This window comes from Amblyomma mixtum, chromosome 8 (assembly GCF_055824585.1).
Source record: "Amblyomma mixtum isolate Tamu chromosome 8, ASM5582458v1, whole genome shotgun sequence".
In the NCBI taxonomy this organism is placed as follows: domain Eukaryota; kingdom Metazoa; phylum Arthropoda; class Arachnida; order Ixodida; family Ixodidae; genus Amblyomma; species Amblyomma mixtum.
Window position 1 is genome coordinate 22051658 of NC_143019.1, and position 25107 is coordinate 22076764.

The window sequence follows — 25107 nt, forward strand, 5'->3', positions numbered from 1 at the left end:
GTTCAAGGTAGAGCGGATGTCACAGTGCAGTTTCGTGACAGAAAAGCAGTGCTACCTTTATTCCTGACTGGGGAACGTTCACCTACACTTCTGGGCCGGAACTGGATTCGAGCTCTGGGCATTGAGATTGCTCGCGTGGAAGCAGACGTTCATGCTGTTTCTGATGTTGAGGACCTTCTTCAAGCGTTTCCTGAGGTGTTTGAACAGAGCCTGGGAACTTTCAAGGGTCCAGAAGCCACAATCCATGTTCCACAAGATGCTGTACCAAAGTTTTTCAAGCCACGGCCACTGCCCTTTGCCCTGAAGGATGGGGTGTCACAAGAGCTTCAGCGCCTACAGAGGGAAGGCATCCTGGAGCCAGTCACTTCTTCAGCTTGGGCTGCACCAATTGTTCCAGTGGCCAAGAAGGATGGACGTGTCAGGATTTGCGGAGATTTCAAGATTACCATTAATCCAGTGGCTGTGATGGAAAAGTATCCAATTCCAAGAATTGAGGACCTGTGGGCCATGCTGTCAGGAGGTGAGAAGTTCACGAAGCTGGATTTGAGGGACGCCTACCAGCAAATAGTTCTTGACAAAGAATCTAGAAAGTATGTCACAATCTCCACACACATGGGATTATTCCAGTATACACGTCTTCCTTTTGGCGTGTCATCAGCACCAGCCTTGTTCCAAAGGGAGATGGAGAACCTTTTCCGAGGGCTGCCACATGTTGCAGTATATTTCGATGACATCCTTGTCACTGGCTCGAATGACTCGGAGCATCTTCGCAACCTCAGTGCTGTCCTATCTAGACTTCGTGATGTTGGACTTAAGTTGAAGTTCGACAAGTGTCATTTTTTCGTCCGACAAGTTGAATACCTCGGGCACATCATAAGCAAACAAGGCCTGTCTCCAAGTTTGAGCAAGGTATCTGCCATCCTTCATGCACCTGCACCCCGGGGCGTCAAGGAGCTTCAAAGTTTTTTGGGACTTGTGAACTTCTACAGGCGTTTTCTACCAAACCTTTCCGGACGCCTCCGCCCTTTGCATTTACTTCTCATGAACGAGAAGAAATGGGTGTGGGGAAAAGAGCAAGAAAATGCATTCAATGTAGTGAAGCAGTTAATAACATCCGCCCCAGTCCTAGTACATTTCGACCCAGGGAAGCCACTGTGTCTCAGCTGCGATGCCTCACCGTATGGGATCGGCGCAGTTTTGGCACACAGAGAATCTGATGGTCGAGAACTGCCCATTGCTTTTGCCTCCAGATGTTTGTCTCGTGCAGAGCAAAACTACAGCCAACTCGACAAAGAGGCATTAGCCTTTGTATTTGGTGTGGAAAAGTTCCACCAGTACTTGTGGGGCAATCATTTCACTGCTTATACGGATCACAAGCCTCTACTAGGATTACTGAATGATGACAAACCCATTCCAGTGCAAGCATCACCACGACTAGTCAGATGGGCATTGAAACTTTCTGCATACAAGTACAAGCTTGTGTACAAGCCTGGTCTGGACTTAGGTCATGCGGATGCTCTCAGTAGGTTGCCGTTGCCTGCAAACAACGTGGATCTACCTGCACCTGCTGAAATGTTCATGCTTGAACAAGCATACCCAGGACTGTTGTCACCTGCCATTGTGGCACAAGCTACAAAAAAGGATCCATTCCTGAGCCACGTAGCTCTTGCTGTCCTGCGAGGTGAAAAACTTCCATCAGGACCAGAAGGAAATCCATTCACAGCAAGGAGCAGCGAACTCAGCCTCCACGAAGGTTGCTTGCTGTGGGGTTCCCGAGTTGTTATCCCAAAATCTTTGCAAGCCAAAATCCTAATGATACTTCATGCAGGGCATCCTGGCATTGAGAAAAGCAAGACAATTGCCAGAAGCCACATCTGGTGGCCGGGAATTGATGGAGACATCACTAAGAGTGTAAAGAGCTGTGAAACCTGCCAAGCTTACCTACGTGCACCGCAACGCATTCAGCACACGCCATGGCCGTTTCCACAGAGGCCCTGGTCAAGACTTCACGTTGACTTTGGGGGCCCATTCATGGGTCATACATTCCTGGTCATTGTTGACGCCTATTCAAAGTGGGTTGAAGTTTTTCCAGTGACGTCAACATCAGCGGATGCTGTTATCAATGCTTTGCGAACAACATTTGCGCAGCATGGACTGCCGGATCTCATAGTTTCCGACAATGGGCCTGCCTTTGCAAGTGAACAGTACTTGGAATTCTTGACACGTAATGGAATACGTCGCATGCTTGTGCCTCCCTACCATCCAGCTTCGAATGGTGCGGCAGAGCGCGTCGTACAGACTGTCAAGAACAAGATCAAGAAGAGTGGATCTGGATCTTTCCAAACCCAGAGTTCGCGGTTTTTATTTCACTACAGAACCACGCCACATGAAGTCACAGGCAGAGCACCGTGTGAAATGCTCATGGGAAGGATGTTCAAGACACCTTTGGATGTTCTTCGCCCAAATCTACACACTTCAGTGCTGCTGAGACAGTTGAAGCAGAAACTACAGGCCGATAAAGGGTGTCGTTCTTCTCCATTGCCGAATGTGGGAGACAACGTACTCGCAAAGAACTTTCGTCGAGGACCACCGTGGGTACCCGCACGTGTCACGAGCACTACAGGTCAGTCAGCAGCTACAGTCTGTCTCAGTGACGGTACTCTCTGGCATAGGCACGGCGACCACCTACGTCCTCAAGTCGAAGAAATCGTTGAGCCTACCCCTGAACTATGGAGGCCTGAACCTACTGGAACACAGGGCGTTTCCAGCCACCCATCAACAGAGTGTGACACCAGCTTGGCTGTTTCTGTGGACTCTGACCTCACCGTGAGTGCTACTAGTGGCACAGAAGAGACAACTGTGAACGTGACTGGTGGTACAGAAGAGACTGCTAAGAACTCTCCCAAGTCAGCGTGCAGCACGCCTCAGTTGCGAAGAAGCACGAGAAGCCGCAAGCCAGTGCAGCGCTACTCTCCATAATGTTCTCTTCTTGAACAAACTAATGGGGGAGGACTGTTACAGTTTCGTTTTCATGTTGTGTTGTGGCGCCACCCGGTGCCGACGGTTTAGAACTTGCGAGGCAGCAAGGCAATAAAAAGGACACAGCTCTAGGAGCAGTTGTTCGTTGCGCAGTGGAGCGCGTGCATCATCGTCCGTTTCTTCGAGCCTAGCCGTTGACGGCGACCGCCGAGCCGGTCCGCCTCTCGGCATTGCTCGGTCCACTAACTCGTTACAGACAGTTTAGAAGAAGCAAGGCGACAGTTTTTAAGGCGAAAGCCTTTAATGGCTCATGCTGTCGTCCATCCATTAACAAAGCATGCCAAACGCGTTTAACCCGGGAACTAAAAAAGATAGAATGAAACCAATGGTTTCTTCAGATTGAGGAGGAAAAAATGAACCTAGAAGCCAAGTTTGATGACTGTAGAGTAATTAGTTAATTAATTATAGGCAAAAAATGACAAAATTGCATCAGAATAGTGCGTACATTGACCTAGCCATGGAACGGTGCGACGCCACATCCACCGGAAGTCGTCATGGCATAGTGAAAATTGTCACAGGGTGGTCGGAAAAACGTTGGATTTGTGTCAAATTAGATGGCAAAATGTGTAATTAAGCGTAATTAACACTTAAGATCTCCAAAATATGTATGATTTGGGTATCGATATAGCCACGGGAACGGTGTGATGTCTCATCCACCGGAAGCCGTCACTGCATAGTGTCCTCGGCTTCCGCCTCTCAACATTTTAGTTGCCAAAGTGTTTTCGCAATTTTAGTGCTACAGTAAAAGCTCGTTAATTCGACACTGATGGGACCGCGAAAAATTGTCGAATTATCCGAATGTCGAATTATCGAATGAACAACAAAAAACAATGTTTGCCGCAACAGGACGTATACCTTTATTTGGCAAGGAAATCTGTAATCACCGTCTGCTTTTTCGAGCGAATTTGAGCGACTACGATAGCTCTAACAGCTGCCAGGTGCTCCGCGGCACACGCGCCGTCAGGGATTTGTTCACAGAAGTCCTCCCGCACAGACAAGGCTTCTGCGGCTTCTTTCACCGTGCACTTCGGCATTTGGGACAACTGCTCACAATCGTAAATCGTCGTCGTTGTCAGCGCCTGTCACTTTAATTATTTCATCCTCGGTCAGCTGACAGGACACAAAGGCGAGGCGCGCAGGCCCTGCGCGCTACCCACATAGAGAAAGATATTGGTAAAGAGCGGACACTCCCATAGGGCCCAGCGGCCCATTTGACTGCAGCGCACCAAGCGGTTGGAGTCTCATAACATCCGGTTTCGGTTTCAACGCGCGCAGTTTGAATGGCTGCATGCGCTGCGCCTCGCTGCCAGGGACGACTTCCGGTTCCGGTTTCAGGGGCGCGCGGTTTGAATATTAGCATACGCCGCGCCCCGCTGCGCCGTTGGCAGCGTATAATTAAATAGATTTCGAGTGCTTTTGACCAGCCATGAACGCAGCTGCATCACAGCCTTTGCCAAATATTAGCACTCCACAAAAGACACCAGGTTTTGAGTGAAATGAGAACATTTATTTTGTGCAACATAAACAAAGCCATGGGATATGCGGAAGATGGTTCCTGGCCTCCTGCTCAAGGTGATCCTGTTGCGGCACCACGGCACACAGCAGGTGTTGCCGACGGGTGGCATCACCTGAAAAATTCGCAAGTATGGTCATTCTCAGTCACCTTATATTGTAACTCTGTAAACAGTGAAAAGGTGCGAAAGCGGCGAGGGAACGAAATTACGAGCGGAGTAAACATGTTTTTGCGAAACTCGCGTGCTGAACGTCGTTGCGCAAAGTACAATACACATACCGTACTACACGGCAGATACCAATCAGCTTTTTGCAAGCATTTCTACATTCCCCGACGTTATTGTCTACCTTCTAAAACCTAGGTGGACAGCAGAGTACGCGGTTTGTTCGAGAATATTTCGTACAAAGACGGCCACAACACGGACTACGAACCAGAAGTACACAATGTGTTAGGAGCACTGAGAAATACACGGGTGCAACGTATGTTTTAAGAAGCATAGAAAATTAAACTATCGGCGCAACAGTTCTTGGTTTTCAAGCTCTTTAGAGTTTAGAAAGCCCGACGCGTTGCCTTTTTTTGCCGGTTTTCAAAAGCGCATCCCTGTGTTGTCAATGCACGGGCGAAATGTGCGTTTCCACGAGCGCAGATAACGGACTCTTTCACACGTACTACATACATACATACGTACTACAAGAGTAAGGTTTGAGCTTTTCGTGCGTCATCTTTTTTTTCCACCAGTCTTGAAAACTACGGTCCCGTACTTGCTGCGCGGGAACGGTCGTCTTCGCCGTTCGCCCACTTTCAAAAAAGTACATTTTAACCTTACACTGACAAATGTCACCCATAAGAAGTTACATATTGTCGGGGGCCATACAATAATGTGACGTCCCGAGAAAGCGCGAAACCAAGCAAAACTAACCGCTAGGCACAGCGCGTCGGGCCACGGGCCGTGGGCAGGTTTTTTTTTTGTTGTTTCTACGCACCGACCGGCGAGGCTGCATCATGCAGCATCATTCCTCCCGCCGCTCCCGCCACGGCGTAGCATGACACAGCGTGCGCGCGCCCTTCACAACTGCGCCGGCGTACTAAGCTAGAGTGCTCGAAATGCAGCGTAATTTTGCATGAAGTGCTTGAAATGTAGCGTACTTTTGCAAAAACAAAACATTCCTTCCTTGACGTTGTCACAAACTGCAAGAATGCCGTGAACAACAGCCGGCTGGCCACAGAGCGAGCGCGCCGCTTCACGAACTGCAGACAGGCAACGGCGGCCGGCGCGGCCGCCTAAATTGCATGCAATACAGCGTACTTCCACAAATAAACATTTCTCACCTTGCCGCCGTCATAAACAGGAGGAGTTCTGCGTCGAAGGGCAAGAGAGACGAAAAAAATTGCGGTCTGCCCGCACGAACAAATACGCCGCACGCTTTCACGCGCACAAAACAGCCCCCACGACGCTCCGTTGTCTGCCACTCGGATGGGTCTGAGCCGCCGCGCCGGCTACCCGCCCGCGCGCGCGCGCGCGTTTAGAGACTGGTGGCGCCATCCTGTAGTTGGAAGATTATCTAGTGGAGGAGGAGGATTGCGCGTCATTTCCTGGGGCCAGATTTCGCCGAGTGTCCGCTCTTTACCAATATCTTTCTCTATGCTACCCACCCGAAAGCAGCGCGGGGAGGAGGTGGGGAGGAGGTGAAGGGAGCGCGGCTCCCCGCTTATCTGTTTTTTCAGCCAGCGTTCGCGGGGACGGCGTTGTTGCTGGGACGCGCGTCTTATCTTTTCTCTTTATCTTTCCTCTGATCTTTTAACTCTCCTCTATCTGCACATGGCAGCGGTGGTGGCTCGGCTGAGCCAGTAGGCAATCCCTTGCAATTTCCTTTCACCCTTCTCTCAGTCGCAACAAAACAGCAACAACAAGCAGCGCAGTAAACACGCTGACAAAGCGCGCATTTACCAAAAAAGGCGCCGTAAATAACCGCGATCGTAGCGACTGCTGCGACACAACAAAGCACAAAAAAAAAGACGCCTGCCGCTTCGGCCGCCGCTAACTCGCTTCCTCGGATGGATGGATGGATGATAATATGACCATACGGATGGCCTATCAGCCGTACAGTAGCGCCGCTCATGGCAGTTTTTTTTTTCTTTTTGCTCTCGGCAAACCGGCTTGGCGGGCTGCGGAGTGAAGTCGAATTAACCGACGCACGGCAAAATTTGTTCGAATTAACGAGAGTTTCGCCCCATAGACTCCTATGTATAATTGTAGGGACCTCGCGCGCGCGTCGAATTATCCGATTTTCCGAATTAACGGGGGTCGAATTAACGAGCTTTCACTGTACTTGTTCCGTCTGCGGTCGACTACGATGCAAGTACCGCTGCAGCTGTTGCCAAAAATCTCATTACCGAGAAGCTTAATCGTCAGTCAGTTTTTTTGCTGTTACAGTGTTTTTTGGTGCGTGCCTAGCTTAATCTGAGTAATTCACATTGTTCCGCAGGCATGCAGTCGGGGGAGCTATGGGCCAGTACAGTCAAGTGCCGCCTTCGTACCATGACCGGAACGACAGGCAGTCATGGGGGCGCGGTGAGTTGCTTCATGTTTTCCTCTCTCTCTCTCTCTCTCTCTCTCTTTTCGTTCCTCCTGCTGCAGGGTCCTTCTTATGTCTTCTTCTTGTCAAACTTGCAGCTGCTGCCCGCTTTCTTAAACTCAAATACGACGGTTCTCCAGCAATCACGGCCACTTCAAAATTTGCTCGCAGTTCTAAATTCACTGCTGATTAAAGAGGCATTAATTTCAGCCAGGCAGTGGCCTTTATTGAGTATTCAAGACCGAAGGCTCTAGTGTCTCAGGTAGGTATGGCGAGGCAAACCTGGCGTTGGAGGCATACGTGGAGTGAGGCAAGCAGCCTACTCCCGAAGCCCTTTTCCGAGTTGGCAGGATGTGCGGGTAAGTTGACGCGCAGCTCTAGTTGTGTACTTAATGGTTGTGCATCTCGCTTGTGCTGTTATCTCACTGGTTGAAGCTACTGGGGTAGTGGCAGACTTATACCACTGCAACTTTGGTCGGGAAGACGAGCCTTTGCAGGGGATTTTAAAAAAGGCCTCGCCTATGTTTTGGTAAATTCCAGGTGTGCTGTGAACAGAAGTGTTCAAAACGGTACTGCAGTTGATGATCACTGGACATATCAAAGTCGAGGGGGATCGGAAATACTTTGATATATCGATAATTCGATATATAAAACGCGGCAAAGAACGAGGTTAGCTGCAACATCGAAGTAAGAGTGTGGTACCAACGCTAGGGGCACACTTTCTGCAGAGACATGCTGCCCGCTGGCACGCTGGCAGCGTGCTGCTCACTGGGTGTTGCTAGGCCTAGCCTGCTTTGCATCGAAGCTGCTGCAGACAGTACTTTGTAATTAACTACTGCCTAGCATGAGAGGCCTAATCGGGTTACTAGAGCACTATAAGCACAATAATGTTTCATTAGGATGAAGGTACAGTGTGTTCTTGCAGCGCATTCGGCAGCAGGACGAGCGAAGCAAGTCTGGTGAGAGCCGTAGGTAGTCTTCGGTTAGCTAGGTTAGCTTCACCGCATGGTCAGCGTTGTACTGAACACTGGCTTCCCCGCATGGCAGTAGTGTCGCGTGGAAAAGGACGTCACCAGACCAACCACTACCGCCAGTCACACGTCACACAGTTTTACGAAGTCTTCACATGGGAACTGCAGCCAGTAGCTGCCTAAGGCCACACCCAACACTGCTCTATGTGTAAAAAATAGAGACCGGATTTTAGGCAAATGCCTATTTTTTTCAACGCTTCGTAGGCACGCCATTTTTACATATGAGCATGAATTAGGTGTTGACTATATGTTTAATACTCTTTTTATAGTGCCTATAAATGCCTATTTTGGATGTCAGTGCCTATAAATGCCTATTTCTGACGTCGGTGCATAAAAATGCCCTATTTTACAGAAAAGGGGCCTGAAATACGCTGTGGTTTTGCATTCAGATTCTGTTTGCTTTCGAATCCATTTCGGTTTTGAGTAGAACACACACATGGCAACATTACATGACCTCGTCAGTTGGCTGTGGTGAACACTGCACCTACGCCGGCTGCGTACACAATATCAACCACGTCAGCCGAAAATATCGAAGCAACCTTTTTCCTATTTTCTGCCATTTTATCGTGGCATCTTTTTCGCTAACTTCACTTTTCTTACGAGCACTATAAAAAAAATGGAATGGGGGCGTATAATGCTCACTACCAACATTGGACAAATTGAGAATGTGCAGCAACGAATCGCTGCTCTTCATCATGGAGAAGTTGCCGAGAAAATCCGCGCAAAGTTGCAGTCCGTCTTGAAGAAAAACGAGGGGTTCTGAGTCCTCAAGCAAATTTCAGGAGTATTTACCGGTGAACATTCTATGATACCGAACAGTGTAAAGCCATCAAATGTTCCTAAGTGCAAGCACGCTCCTGTAACGTTGATGTTGAGCGTTCCTTTTCAGCACACAAGCTTGTTCTTACTGATAAGAGGCATAAACATAAATTTGAGTCCATCAACCTGGAGATGGCGCTTGTCTGCTACTGCTTCCATAGGTTTAACAGTGATTTCTAGATGGATGATGTTTATTTTACCATGGATCCTCGTGGATGTACGTAGGCCCGTGCAGAACAATGATTCTTTTCGGCATAATCCGCATCAAGCAGCACTGTGTGTAACATTTTCTAGCATCTCGTATTTATGGTTTCCAGACCCTTCTAATGGCAAGCACCATTTGATAGTCGCGTGGCTCCAGACATGTGAAGCCACAAACTATAAAACACTGTTTACACAAATGACAACGTATTTATTAATGTTGAAGCATCGTGTATGCCTGCAATAAATAAGCTCAATTCCTGTGTGAGCAAAGACTGAACTCATTTGTCAGATGCTTTGAATTGACAATGTTTCTATCAATTTCTAAATACGTGGCCTCCTGTTAAGGCGTTCATTGTTTCTACTTTTGTACACGACAAGGGAATTATTTGTTTCGAGGCATACCAAAGTGTTTTAAAAGAGTTGGTAACCGCCCCTTTTGCTCTGCTGAAGCATGTGTATTGTACGAAAAGTTGCGCGACAGCCTTAAAAAAAAACGGCTTCTAATGTTCACGCCCTGCTCAAGGTCCCAAATCATGTGCTTTTGTTTTATTTTACGGCAGATATTGCGTGCTGAAGTTCGGAACTGTGTGCACTTTTGATAAAGTTTATAGTTTATAGTTTATTTTTCTCCGTTAGGTGCCTAAACTGCAATTTTAGCCACCTATTTATGGCGCCTAAAACGCGCTTTTTAGTGCCTAAAAATCCGGCCTCTAGTAATAAATGATTGTGGGATCGCCATTAGGCGAAGTGCCACTCACAGGGGCATGGTGTGCCATTCTGTATATCAAATGTTTTGTTTATGGGAGTTCGATAGACTCATTCAGTAATGCTGTACTTTTGCATGCGATTTTTAAGGGGAATCTTCTGTGTTCGATATAAGCAACAATTTTATATATCTGGGATTGACTTTGTCTAGTTTTTCACTCGTGCTCTGGAGACTAGTATTTGTTTTAATAAAACACGGGAAAAAAATTGCCAACTGCTTAAGTTCTGCTGCACATCGTGCTAAGTTCGGTGAAATCTATTGCTGTGCTGGTCTGTCTGCCTTTTGCTAATGCCTAAGACTTACTGTAAAATCTTCAGACACGTGCCTAAGGCTGGTCACTGAGCACACATGGCTAGATATTGACAGTCAGTGCATAGAGTGATGACATCTGCCGGTGAAGAGAGGGCACCTGACAGCAGCTTTCCTGTACAAAAAGAGAGAACACGTGGTTAGCTCATTGGCCCTCGTGTTAACCTCTCTGCACGACTTAATGTGTAAATTTTGTACACATGACTTTTGGGATATTGACTTAGCTGGCACCTTATATGGTTGGCTGAACAGAGTTTTTTACCGTAATGGGTACCGTAATGAATACTGTGACCCCCTTCATGGAGTGCGTAAATACATCCATACAGTTTTATGGAGTGCTTAAATACATGCATGCAGTTTTATTAAAGGAGCTTTTTTTTATTATTATTAAAAAAGTGCTTATAACCAGTCACGAACAGCAGTAAAGAACTGGTGACTAAACCTCAGCTCCTTAAGTAGAGTATTTGGTGGTTGAAATTGTCTTTAGTATATCCCTTTAAGCTGAAAGTGAGGACAAAGCATTCTTCCTTGTTTGGATTCATTTCTCAGCTAGTTAGCATGGACGTTAGTATACGTAAGGACAGCCTTAAGATTGCTGTGCGCTCTGTGGAACCCTTGAAGCCAGTAACTGATCTGCAGGATGCTAAAAGATGCTGATAACTCCAAATACATTTGAGCCCACTTATAACTAACGCCGTAGTCGTACGGATTGTATTCGTTGCATCCAAAGTTAGTAGTAAGTGTACTTCCCCTGTTACAGCCAGAAATACAAAGGCAGGCAAAAGTGGCATATATGTCTTTAAAAAATTTGTTGTGCAAATCTGTTTCTTCAAAGCTGACTCCGTCACGGTGCTTTCCAAGTTCTCCGGCGGGCCCATCTGCATCTTGCCGACATCTTCACTACCAATTAGCTGCTTTAGTGATTCAATATCAGCAGTCGCATTTGGAGCGTTCATGGAGGCTGGTGGTAGAGTCGACCTCCTCTTCTACAGTCCTAGACATAGTTGTGAGGGCTGCAGTGACTGAGTTAGCGCGTTGCACATGCTCACGGAATCTACTGTCGGTTGTAGCTCTCTCTACAGCTGCGGCCGCCGCGGTGGCTCAGTGGTTATGGTGCTCGGCTGCTGACCCGGAAGACGCGGGTTCGATCCCGGCCGCGGCGGCTGAATTTCTTTGGAGGAGAAATTCGAGGCCCGTGTACTGTGCGATGTCAGTGCACGTTAAAGAACCCCAGGTGGTCGAAATTTCCGGAGCCCTCCACTACGGCGTCTCTCATAGCCTTAGTCGCTTTGGGACGTTAAACCCCATAAACCAAACCAACCAAACCTCTACAGCTGCGCAGAACTGTGGAGAGCCAGCTGAGAACTCGATCTGCACCACGTGACAAGCTGGGCCAACGCGTCATGCCATGTGCCTGGAATTCAAATATTTCAAACCACTGCTATTGGTTGATCACCAACTGGGTGCTGTAGTTAAGCTTTCAATGCTTCCCTTTCTCGCACCGTTGTCGCTTCTGCTTCCACTTTCAATGCTCTGCCCATGCAGCACATAACACAGACCAATTGACCTTGTATCTTCTCGGTGCATGATTGGGTCGTAGTTAAGTGCATTTTTAATGCCATCTTTGTTATTGTTTTTCTGGTGGGGGGGAGGGAGGGTACCATGTTCTTTCAGTTAAAGCGGGTAGGTCACAGTAACTGAGGTACACTGTTTGGTCTCTGCCCTTGCAGGAACCACGTATTTTTCCTCTGTTGGGGAGCGACTTTGTGGCACAACCCCGTTCACTGTAACCATGTGATGTGGCCACGGTTGTTTGTTTTATCTGAGACGCATTACCATAGCCCTGATAGATAATCCAACAGTAGCATCATCCTCATTCGTAATAAGCAAGCGTTTGTTATTATCGTGGCCGTCATGGGTGGTCTCGACTGTAATCTCATTTACGCCTGGAATGTGTCATGAAGCTAAGTGAGTACAGAAATAAGTTATTGCTGCAGTTGTTGGAGCTTACGTTTTCCATGGTTGCAAAAATTGTTTGCAGCAGGCTTTTTTCACACTTTCGGGGATGGTAAGTCTGAGTTAGTGCAAGCTTCAGCTTCTTGGCCTGCCTAGTCGTAATAATGGGGATTTTATTGTGAAGCATGGCAAAGCACCATGCAGCACATACCACATGTGAAGTGGAGCAGGTTGTGAGCTTTGTAAAACGACATCATGTGGGCTAACATCCTTCGTTGTTTCATCTATGATTATTCATTTTGTTCTTGGTCTGACAACGTGACCTTTGTGCCCCCTGCGTCCACACCTTTAAAGTAGAATACAAGCACAACATGCTCCAGCAGGCTACGATGCCTGAGATATCAGTATTGTGCATGCGGGTTTGGCCCAGGCACTGATCATGTCATCTTCTTCGGGTGCCCCATTTCCAATTCCACCAACTGTGCTCAGCATTGAGATACTGTATATCTTGCTCTCATTGTGTGCTCCATATGTAATTTGGGTTAAAAGCTTTTATAGTGGTGTTTGGTGCATGATAGCCTCTGTTGCATACACCCTGGTCGGCTGAACATAAGTAACTAACAAAACACGCTGGGCGATGGTGGAACTTGGAACTGTGCCCTACGAAGAGGCTGGTACTTTGAAGCAGCGATGTAGGCCACGTTGTTGGCCTACGTTGTTGGCGATGTAGGCCAGCGATGTTGTTGTGTGCACATCCGTGCAAGGGTGCTGCTGTAGCACAATGCACCACCCCGTTGCGGTGCTTGGGAAAGCAAACTACGCCTGTGCAGCAACAAGTGTGCTTGCTCTTGCACCTGTCTCTGAAACCTACTGCACATGCGGTTTCCATGATACATCCTCGCCTGTGTAGTTGCAACCTCGTGAAACCTGATCATGGGTTCGACTGCGCTGAAATTCTCAATTCAACGCACTGTGCGGTCAGTGGGCGCAAACCGCGGGCATTCACTGGTACAACCAAACTCTTAAGGCACTTTGTGATGTACCTTTAGATATTCATTTGTGTTGGTCCTTTAAGGTGCTCTGCGTTGAAAGCAAATTCACAGCTTTTTCTGAGAGTGCACTCCATCTAGCTGTGATTTCGTTGTTTCAGGTGAATTTGTCATCCTTCATGACACCAATATGATGGTTTCTTATGCCTAATAAGCAGCGGAGTAAATTACCTTTTGTGTAAAAGTGGGCAGGGTAGCACTTCATCCACCATCCTTTTGCAGACAGATTTTGCCGCCTGTAGTAACATCAATTTTTTTGTTGCGATTTTAATTGTAACATACTTCTTCAAAACGCAGATTGATTGCGCAATCCTATAGGCATTTACCTAACGAGACCTGGCATTTTGATGTTGCTGGTTTCATGAGTTATGACACTTTGTCCAAAATTTTGCACATCCCTGTGAAAAATTAACCACCAATATTTCACACTGGAAAGCTGACAAATTATCTCTCTTGACTTCTGAATATGCAGTTTAGGCAGAAAAAAAAAAAATATTCGTTTTCGATGGAAATAAAAAAATGACATCTGAAAGCCTCAGGAACGGGTTGCAGTGAAGTTGGAAGGAGAAGTGGGCCCATCGCTCTACGGGTTGACCACGTGTTACTTAAGGTTTCGGCCCTGTCAGCCTCAGCCCCCTTTCTTTCATCTGCATTAGTAGCGCCTGAAGCATAGAGGTGTCTTAGAGAAGAAGCGTGTGGAAAGGCTGCTTTCTCGTCGTGCAGCAACTGTGTGGTTTGAGCTCTTCACAACAGTTTACGTTTATTGGTGCGAAGAACCTAACATGCGGGAGACACGATACCTTTAATTCTTTTTACCTTCTACCCTTTCTGTTTTCCTGTTGCTTCTTTCGTTGTTTTTTCCATCTTTGTGTCTGTTGTGCATTTTTTAACGCAGTAGCGTTAAAGGCCTGGTTCAGCAGAAAACCCGGTGCCATTGTCATCATGAGCAAAAAATCCCCAGAGCGGATAGCCCACCTCCCGCCTAGATCGTGCGACCTTGTGGTGTCACTGCAACCTGCCCACTGGGTTGTAAGCAAACGGCCCATCGTGGCAAGTGGTAGTTAAATTAATGATTGGTCGTCAGAGGTTGCTTGGGAGGAGCAGCCTGGTTCTCGCAAGCCCCACCGGTGGCTGTGTTTGAAACTGCCACCTGCCGGGGCATTGCTTAACTGCTGCACCACTGCCCCAGAGTGGTGTGAGGAGTTCCTGCTATCTATGAAGTAGAAATGACCAATTCCACATAAATGGGCACGTAGGCGGAAGCTAGGCGACAGAGCAGGAGTACTTGGGTGGAATGGATGAAAGAAAGAACAGTATGCACCTCTGTGAAGTGATACGCAAAGTACCCCAGGCCACTGAAAGGACCTATTAACATTATCTCATCATACCCTCACTGCTGAGCTTAAGTGACCCCTCCAGTTTTTTATCTTTGTTTTGTTTTTTGCTTCCTTTAAGTTTTGGCTGCTTTGCTCCTGTTTTGTTTTGTCATTTTTCTGTCTCTTTTTTCTCCTTCTTTCTTTCTGCCTTACTGATCCTATAGGACCTTTCCAATTTAAGCCGCACACTCGAGGGTGTGCCACATCTGGTCATGTGACCAAAGCGAGCTTCAGTGTGAGCTCTCTCATTGAGTGTAATGCAGCACTTTCATTGTCACTAATTCACCCCCCATAGATGGTGTCAGTAATATGTTTCATTTTCCCTTTCCATAAAGTTACTGGGGACTGTAACTATTTAGGCATTGGACAGCATCACCACGTATCATGCTTGCCGCGGATTGGATCAGTGGGTTTGATCAGTGGCCGTGGTAAGCTACCGGTTTATGCCCCCCCCCCCTCCTGATCTTTCCTGTATTTCCTGTTATTATTCATCCTTTGTGTATAAAACCCGTGAACCTATACAAGATCTTGCTCTGCCTTGCACACCGAGGGCGCCTTTCTTTTTTTTTAAATCGAGACGTATTCGAGTCTTGAGACACTCGAGTTGCGAGCACCCATGTATTGCCCCTGCGCTCACTATGCCCAAGAGCAACCTCCTTTCTCCTCAAGCAACTTTTATCCCCCTCTTCTGTCGTTCGTCGACCCTCCTCGTGGTCTTCGCACTCGAGCTCTGGGGTCCTCCACGGACCCTCCAGCTTTTTAGCCTCTCTCCACTTTTCTCTCTTTCTTTTTTGGTGCGCTTCTCTTCCGTGCGACGGTGGCGTAGGAAGGGGGGGAGGGGGGGAGTACCAGAATGACACTCCAGACGAACAGTTCTCCCGAGGCTGCGCTGTGTGGCGGGCGAGGTCCTCCGCCGAGGCTGGCCTGGCTCCGTGCGTCTCCGTGGAGCGGCGCAGCCGGGTTTTGCCGGGGAGCGAGTAGTCTCTGATCCGCGCGCGCGAACTCTCTTGTGTTCTCTCGGCCGGCTCTCTTGCAGGGCCCTCTCGTCGTCGGCGTCGCTCCTACGGTTCGTGAGCCTCGGTCTCGCCCCTTTCGTCGAGCACCACTATACTGTACTCCTCTGGCTAGAAGAGCAAGTTCGGGCTGGTGTTTCGTGGAAGAGGAAAAACGGCCGGAAAAAGACGTCAAAAGGCAACAAAGGCTAGACGGGAGAGTGCAAAAGATATATAGAAAGAAACGCGTAAAGCTTGCGCGCACACACTCACGCACACGCGGAGGTCCTTGTCGCCGCCGTTCGTCGCCGTTGAAACCTGTCCACATTGTGACCGAGTGGTGGTACGGGGGGCGGCGGAGTCCCTCTCCCCCCCTCCCCTTTCTCTTCTCTTTGCGCCGGCGCTTGAAAATCACTCGAGTCGCGGACTCGTCGTCGCTTGCCGGCGATGATGATGATGATGGTGGCGATGACTGAGTCGGCCGTGACGAGAGCTGTTCGTTTCGTCGAGGCCCTCCTCTTACGGGTGTGGTGGCGATGGTGGAGTAGTGGTGTGGCTCCTTCCGTCCTTCGGTCCTCTTGTCTCTGTTCGACCACTTTTATTTACTTTTTTTTTTACGATGGCCCTCTGGCTCTCGTATGGCGCTCTTCGCGCGGTGCTCTCTTACGCCGCCGCCGCTGCCCTCTTGTTTCTTTGTGGAGGTCGTTATGTGTTCGGGTTCTTGCGGATGGAGTGCGCCTCGAAGCCCTCCCGATTTTTCCTCCCCTCGCGGAGGGACCGGCCGTTCTTCCGTCGAATCGCGCTGCGCTTATAAAAACGACGTCGTCGTCGACGCCGGTCTCGTTCGCGGGCTCCGTCTTCACTCGTTCGGCCGCCATCAGGCGCGGAACTTGTTGCCGCGTGTCTTCGGAAAGGTACCCAGCAACCTCCAAGACGTGTCCCCGTGGTTGTGGTACCCAGTGCTTGCCCCCCCTTCCTCCCTGCTCTTGGGCTTGTGGTGGTTGAGTTTTTGTGCGCGAGTCCTCGCGACTGTCTTCGCTGGATCCCTGTGACGTCGGATGCCGCGGTTCGTAGTGCGCGATCGAAGGATCTGGAAAGTTCCCTCTCCAGGCCTTGTGTTCTTGCCGACTGCGCCGTGCAGGTCGTCGTGCACTGACTAGTCTCCTGCCCTGAAGTCGTGCCCCGAGGGTGGCCACGTGTGCTGCGCATGGTGTGTCAGATGTTTGTTTACTTTGGTTGGGGGAGTACAACCGTACGAGAATTCCTTTGGAAAATCAGTAGTGTCCATAGACTTTTGTCTTAAAGTCTGTGGACAAAGCCTATGAACTACTCCATAGATTTATGGCTGTGCCCTTCTAGTAGACTTTTGTCTCTATAGCTGTGAACATACAAAAGGAAATATCTTTAGGAATGCAACGGAGTTTATATGAGAAGTGTATGGAAAACCTGTGGGCCATTTTTATAGGGGCCTACACAGCGCTCTTGTAAGTGGGAGTTTGCGCGGGGACGGAGTACCGGCTTATAAGTGGCCGCTGAAACTTCCGGCGTTGTCGTCCGTTAACTGTCTAAGAAGCAGCTGTTGCAGTATACTGCGGTTTCTCGGCCAAGTCGCCGAGCTACCGTGTTTTTCCTCTTCTCATTCCTAGCGCCAGCTCCCGTGCGCCCACGAGCATTGCACGCAGGTCTTCTCCTTGTCCTATGCTCCTCGATTTTGAGCTTTCTCGCTATGCGTGGTGTTTCACCCAAGAATTTACACAATTTTTTTAAAATAGGCTTTTTCAGTTAGATGAGCGATTTTTTCAGCATAGCACTGTCAGCGGTGAAGTACGTCAGAATACAGCTAAGGCGCGCTGACTAGCAGGCTGGTTAAGTAATATTGTATAGGCAACTTTTTAACTATTGGTGTTAGGCTCCCTGAGAGGTTTGTAGACCACCGTAAGTAGTATCCCTATCAGTTTGTAGAATTTCGAAAACGCGGTTACCCTCGGCGCTGTGGCCCAACAAATCCTTGCTACGTCGCGTCAAAATATATGCGCTTTCGAGAAGCTTGAAGGCAAAGCGACCTCTCCAGTGCACGTAACTCGTCGGAATAGCCAAAGTGTCTTGGGCCACTGCGCCGAGGGTAACCACGTTTTCTGAATTCTAAAAACTAACATGAATATTACTTACGGTGAGCTACACACCTCTCAGTAATTAAGGAGCCCAGTAGTAATAGTTAAAAAGTTGGGTATTCAGTATTAGTCAATCAGCCTGCTAGTTACCATGTCTCTGCTGTATTATGACGTACTACACCGCTGACAATGCTATGTCGAAAAAAGCGCTCTTTTAGTTCAAAAAGCCTATTTTTGAAAATTGTGCAAAGTCTTAGGTGAAGCACCCTGTATATACTTTAGTACTGTAAATACATCCCCAGGAGAGAAGTTGATGACGTTGTTCCTCCTCGCGGTTCGACCTGGCATTCCAGGTTAGCCTATCCGCATGATTGTCTGTGCGGTCTTCTCTGCTTGGTCGAACAAATGACGCGAGGGTTGTGGTCGCAGCACTCCACAAGGCGCTCCAATTCCAATCCACTCCCGTATAGTTGGCGCTTCATTCTTCTGGCCGAATGGTTAGAGCCGCGGCCTCGGCAAGCGATCGAGACGAACGGGCGCTTCCGTTTCACAGAGAGCTGAGGTGCTGACTTTTAGAACACTCGCTACAGCCGACGGCCTTCCGCCGCGGTGGCTCAGCGGTTATGGCGCTCGGCTGCTGACCCAAAAGACGCGGGTTCAATCCCGGCCGCGGCGGCTAGAATTTCTTTGGAGGAGAAATTCTAGAGGCCCGTGTACTGTGCGATGTCAGTGCACGTCAAAGAACCCCAGGTGGTCGAAATTTCCGGAGCCCTCCACTGCGGCGTCTCTCATAGCCTCAGTCGCTTTGGGACGTTAAACCCCATAAACCAAACCAAACCAAGCCTTTCGCTTCTGCGCAATCCCGTGCTTTTGTGGCCGCAGCGCGATGCCGACACCCCGCGAGAGAGGGCGCCACGGTCATCGGACAACAGCGACTATGCGGAGAGAGATGGTCGCGCGCCGTTATTGGGGCACATCGCGTGTACAGGGGCTACACAGCGGTCTGTGACATTTGTTTGAGTCGCGGTTCGGAAAGTTTAAAGCGGCCCGTGTGTAACGCGCGAATGGCGAGCTGCAAGGCGGCGTGGCTCTCGCTACGAGTGTTTTCGTCGGTTAAGGGTGGAAGTTGTGACGGGACAGGAACGCAGACGTCATTATTATGCTGTAGTGTGTGCAGGAAGCTCGATTATGAAAGGAAACAGTGTGTTTGCACTGACTTGTTTGCTGAAGTTTAAACTCTTGTTATGAGGATTATGCGTTGAGAGGAAATATAGGAAAGATAAGAATGTTCTTTTTAGTCGTACTTCTGTAGTCGTCATTGGTTGAATGCGGGTATACTACATGTGTTGCCTTTTGAGATATATACTTGTGTGTGTATACACTTTCGAGGTTACGTCGCAGTTCAGGGCAGGGTTATTTGGAGAGATAGGGGAGAGACCTTTGTCCTTCTGCTGTGGGCGTAGTCAGGCTGATGATGATGATGATAACAAAGGTGCCCCGCTATACTTTGCAAGAATATTGCAAGAATAGCTCTCAGTGGCGAAATTATACGACGTTGACTCGAGCTGTGATGTTCCCTCAAGCTGTATGTGTGTATAACAGTGCGAGAAGCAAAAAATTGGTGTGCATCATGCGAGCTTCGACTGAACCTCATTGTAGCGCGCAAGATTTTTTTTTTTTTGCTTTTTAAATAAGCTGCAGCGCGCCGGATCGTGAAACGAGGAAAGTGGCGGGCCTGCAGATAAAAACGGTCGCCCCCTCCTTATGCGATTGTTGCAGCACCATGCAGTCGCGACCAGTGAAAATGCACGATGTTTAGTTTAGTCGCAGCTGGCGTGTGTGATATACCTGTACACTATTTCGTGTGCCTGCGAATGCCTTTTCAATCCAGTCGATCAATCAACACTCAGTCAGTCACTCGTTTGTCAGGTGTCCCTCCCTTGACCGCAACCGCAACTGGGCGTGCGTCGTCTACCTTGAACTTTAACGACGTGCACATCGAAGCATGTGCATTTTAACAATGGCTGTCTCGAGGGGGGATTGCCTTCAGCTGTGCAGCGTGAACGCGTTATAGCGAAGTTGGCGCTAGCTCAATTTCGTTACTGCGAAGTAGACGCTCTTTGGCCGTCACCTTCGTTATAGTAATCCTGCCCCACGCTTTTGTGCCGCCGAATGGCAGTTTTGTGCGCAATTTCGAACATGAAGGTGTGCTCCTGTGCCTTGTTGTTTTTTTGCCTTTGCCCCCCCTCCCTCCCTCATCCAAGTAATTGAACGTCACTGAACTGAGCTCATGCCATACTGTCCGCTTACCGGCTGAAACCTTCTGTCTGCCCCCGTCAAAATGGAAACTGACTATTCGGCTCGGTCGTTCTTGAATGATTACTGAACCCCGATAAGAAAAGACATTCTAAACTCCTTCCTTTTATGTTTCAGGTAACGCGAAGGAGTCCAATTTCCTTGATTTGTACAGCGTGAACTTTGCCGGCCGTTGAAGGTTTTTCGCCTGATCCTTTTCTTTTCGTTTTTAACTAGTACTTTCGTAGTTTTCTTGTGACGTTGCGCATCGTCTTCGCGTGCTGTCGAGTTTGTCTCTCTGTAAGAAAGGTCCTCGATCGGCGAAAATTAATCACCTTTACGCGCTGCTTTTATTTTTCCTTTCTGCCCCAGCTTTATCGCGGCTCCTCTTCTTTTTTATTTTGGCTGCCGCCTTTCCTCCGCAGTCTTCTTTATCCTTTTCTTTCTTTCTTTTTTTCGCTAGTACCCTCTCCCTCCGACCGTTTCTTCGTCCTCCTCTCCCATTCCCCTCAGCTGCGTCGAGGCCGCTTGGAGGGCCCTTGAGGAAGCTCGAAAGAGTCGGGAGGTTCTGGTGCGCGCGACGAAAGGATAGTAAAAAAAAAAAAAAAAAAAGAGCAAACCGTTATGAGGCTCTACGCGCTCTGTGATTGGCCGGGCGCCCCGCTCTCTCATTGGAGCGTTCGGTTCCCGAGTGGAGAGGAGGACGTTGAACGGCCGGATGGCGGCGACGCCTTCCCATTGGTCGATTCGCCCGGCGTGGGGGGACACGCCTCCTTTGGGTATTTTATTCTCGCTCTCCTTGCCGCTCTCTCTCTCTCTCTCTCTCTCGTTTTCCTGCCTTGCGTGAGAGGGAGGAGGTTGTCGAACTCCTCTCTCGTTCCTTTTGAAGTCGGGGCGCAGCCTCTCTCCGTTATTTTGACGTCTGTTCCTTTTAGTGTTGCTTTTTTTTTTTTTCGAGCCTTCGGTGGAGGGGGTGCTATTTGAAGGCGAACGGGCGCCCCCGTCGCAGTTTCTTTTTTGCGGTCCGCGGGGTTTCAAAGCTATATTGCGAACTCTAGATGATTGTTCAATCATCTTGCCGCTGCAGTGTATGCGGAAAACGCTGGATGTTTTCGGAGCGCTTAAACAACAGCGGGAGGAGGTGGCTGGTGGCGTTAATCTGGTTGCGGTTATAGGGGTCCTGAGGCGCGGGGTGCCGTAATTAAATGTCGCGGGTTCGACCGCTGTGTACACGTTCGCGAACACAGCGGCGGTCGACGTCTTGCTCGCGCGCTCTTGGAATCGACTTGACCAGGACTAGTTATACTTGCTTATGCATGTCGTCCTCGCGTTTAGTTAGAAATGCGTCTACGAACAGCAAAAAGCATAGCTTTGCCTCTTTGCGTCGGCTTCAAGCCGCTTTCTGTCCTAAGAACGGTTCTGGTGCTTCGGTTAGCTGTGCGTGTGTTTTCGTCCGGATAAGTGAGCGTTGAAAGTTTGCCTTTCGTGGCGCGAGAAGTGCTGTTCCAGTTCTTCTTATAAACTGCCTGTCCGGTGTGATTACGTCTCGTTATAAGGTGCGTGTTCTGGAAAAAAGCTCCCGTTTTTTTCTGGGTATACCCCATGAAAGTTATTGTTTGGCGTCTGCAGCGGTTGGCTAATGCTGCGAAGAATTCGGTGCTTAGCAGATTTGTGACCACAAGGTAATCCGAAATACCCGTTGGTGTGTTGGTGCTGAAAGCATCAGTTCTGCTTTACTGCTTTTTGGTAACTTTGTCATTAGAGTATCGGCTACAGATAAGTGCATATGTTCACAAGAATGTCGGAAAGTGCAGTACAGGCTTCCAAGCAAAAAATCGGGAGCCCTTTTTTTCCGGTAAAATTGTGTCGATGCTAAGTGCTGTCGCTGTCTATGCACCTCTCAATCGCCGTTATGTAAACGTCAGGGTTTTGTATTCGTGTTGTTGCAGTCGGTAGGAAGATAAGCCAAACATTCGCAGAAGCCTCACCTTATTAGATAGTTCTGCACACATACATCGGCCACTATATAGCTCCGCGGCGGTTTTTAATTTTAGTGATTTTATGGCCGTCTTTATGAAATTCAGTGGAGTGGCTCCTTTGTCAGTTATTAGACGAAATTCTTAGATCGGTTCTGCGCGGACATTTCTGGAACAATTTTTACTGCTTCTGAAAATCCTCGTACAGGTACTCGGAACTGACGTTAGTTTTTTCCCGTTTATCGAGGTTTTGTCCGCGTAATAATTTCTCTTAATATTAATGCGATTGCATGGCTGTGTCGCGTCAGCAAAAGGTGTCCGCAAATTTTGTCCGCGCGATTACGTCCTTCTCTGAAGATAAATGTGTGGAAGTGTGATTGCGACAGTGTGATAAAATGTTGCGTTGGGAAAATTTCGGTTGATGAGATGTAATTAGATAATTAATTAAATGCGAAAAATACGCTTAGACGTCAAAATAGCCTCGGACGTCGGTATAGTACGTGGACGTCAGAACAGCCACGGACGTCTATATAGTGTGTGGAGGTTTTGCTTTCGCATTGCCACAATGCGGGTCGCCGCAGTGATCCCAGTTTTTCCGAAACGTATTGCCTTCTCCGCTTACGTTCGTGGCTTTGCGCATAAATGGCGGAACGGGTAGTTTTTTGCACTGGTGGCGTTTTTGTTTTTGAATGAAACTATATTATTACCAGTGACTGCGCTGTCACTACTCGATATAAAAAAGAGCACAACGCTGAGGCAGCGTATGAGTGTCGAGCGTTATCAATATCGAACGAACATTGCGTCATTAGCCATCTTCGCTATATCCGGTACGAATTCTTCGTTATATCCGGATATCTACTTTTTTAATGCCAACGTATGCAGTGCAAGAAGGCAAATCGTTTGACACCGCTTCGAATGTCCTGTGTCAATTGGTTCGGTCGTTATGGACGTTTGAAGTTTCAGAAGCCACGGTTTCGGGAACCAAAGGTTGTCGGTGCGAATCCATGTGTTGCGCTACGCTTTGACTGGACTAGTAATCTTGTGCTCCGTAAGACGCTGAATCGTTTGATACCACTACGAACATTCTAGGCCAATCAGGTGGTCCACAGTCTGCGTACCAATGGTACCACCCACTGGTCCCACTTTATGTGCCTTGTGTTTCATACTAACGCGACCTTGGGTAATGCGAGCAGTAGAGCTAACGCTCTGGAAATGACAGAGTCTGTATTCATATCTTGGATATCTTGGTTTTTATAGTCCGCATTAGACATACGCACTTAGATCATGCCTTTTTACATTTTATTTATTTGTTTAGAATAAACCCGTGACTGTGGATCGCTAGGGGATCTACATATACTGTCGCAATAGGTGCTTTTCGTGAAACCAAGCCCATCTAGTGTCTGTCGGTTATTGCGAGTATGTTAACGCAGAGCTGAAAAAAAAAAGGAGCTATATTCAGTGTCCTCTCCCACAGCGGGGGAGTGAAAAGGCGATCCCGTGATTCGCTGGGTGGACGAACTGCCGTATTTTGTGCTCCAGCAGACATAGCAGCGCCGAATTTACGTATGTGCATACTCTTGAGTGTAGTGTGAATTAAATTTCACGGCTGAAGCTGCCACGGTGCTCGCTGGTATATGGTGCTCGGCTGTTGACCTGAAAGTTGCGGGTTCGATCCCGGCTGCGGCGGTCGTATTTCGATGGAGGCGAAATGCTAGTGGCCCGCGTAGTGTGCGATGTCAGTGCACGCTAAAGAACCCCGGGTGGCCGAAATTATCCGGAGCCCTTCACTACGACGTCCCTCATAGCCTGATTCGCCTTGGGACGTTAAACCCCATTTAAAAACAAAATATTCACGGCTGCTCCATTGCGTTCGCTTGCTTAGCTCGACACCAACTAATCCAGTCATGTGTTTCGTTGGATGTCCAGAGGTGCGTGCTGTCTTGTCTTGTCAAGAAAACCTTTTCGCGTTCTGTAGCCTGTTGGCGAGTTTCCAGCGCAGCGGAGGCGTTCTACTGCGCATGAAGCTTAAAAGGCTCAAGGTTCCAGCATGAATTAAGGCGCATCTAGTGAATGCATGGGCTTCATAAATAAAATAACAGGATTAAAGTCAAGAAAAGGAAAATAAAAAATAAAAATAAGAAAACAAAAATAAAAACAAAATATAAATAAGTTGCGAAAATAAAAATAAAAAACAATAAAATTAAGAAAAGGAGCAAAAATAAATAAATAACAAAATATGAAAAATAAAAAGTAAATAAAAACAAACATTGCGCCAGGAAACGCTTTCGCCTTGCAGCACTTTAGAGAGCCAAAGTGCCCCCTGAATTTTTTTATTTACTTATTGGGGTTTTACGCCCCAAAGCGACTCAGGCTATGAGGGACGCCGTAGTGAAGGGCTCCGGAAATTTCATAAAGAAAAGAAAAGACGCGCGTCGCAGCAACAACCGCGTCCGCCGCAGCGGACGCTGGCTGAAAAAAACAGATAAGCGGTCGAAGCCGCGCTCCGGTATGTTATACATCCGCGCAAGTGTACAGTCCTGTAGTGCTAAAACGTTTTTAATGAAAGAGGAGTGTTCCTTAGCGGATCGTGTTAGTGTCCTTCCCTCGTTCCCTCGCACTTGCGTGCACACTGGCTAAGTACGACGAATAATCGCGTACTAATACGCGCGTCTTTCTTCCCCCTTTCATTATCGCTCCCCGCGTGTGATCGCGTTCTGCCGCGCGCGTTCTATGTCGTTGTTTGGAGAGTGAATCGTCGCAATAGGACCGCGCGGCACCCCGCCGTCGAAATCCGGAACGCCGGAATACACACAACAGCGCGGACTGACCAGTGGTCACTCTGCTTGCATCCCGGTCTGCTGTCCCTACGTGTGTATAAGGTCTCGGGCCCGGCACGCGCTATGCCTGCAACGCCTGCGTGTTTCCCTGCAGCGCACTCCGAGCCCCCTTCACGCCCAGTGGAGCGCGTCAGCTAGAAGGCCCGCAGGATATTGCCTGTTCGCCCGGCCCTTCCACGGGGAAGCCGATGGACGCACTGGGGGTGGCCTGAGCTCTTGTGTGGCGTGTTTGCTCGCGTGGCACGCACTTAGCTTTGT

General features: G+C 48.6%; 1 protein-coding gene across 1 annotated transcript in view; it reads left to right on the plus strand.

Moving 5' to 3' along the window:
• Rat1 (5'-3' exoribonuclease 2 Rat1) overlaps positions 1-25107 on the plus strand; it is a 91087-nt gene that overhangs the window by 37644 nt on the left and 28336 nt on the right. The window contains exon 30 of the mRNA XM_089556809.1: positions 7039-7124. Coding sequence (XP_089412935.1) covers positions 7039-7124 — 86 coding nt within the window. The remainder of the gene's footprint in view (positions 1-7038; positions 7125-25107) is intronic.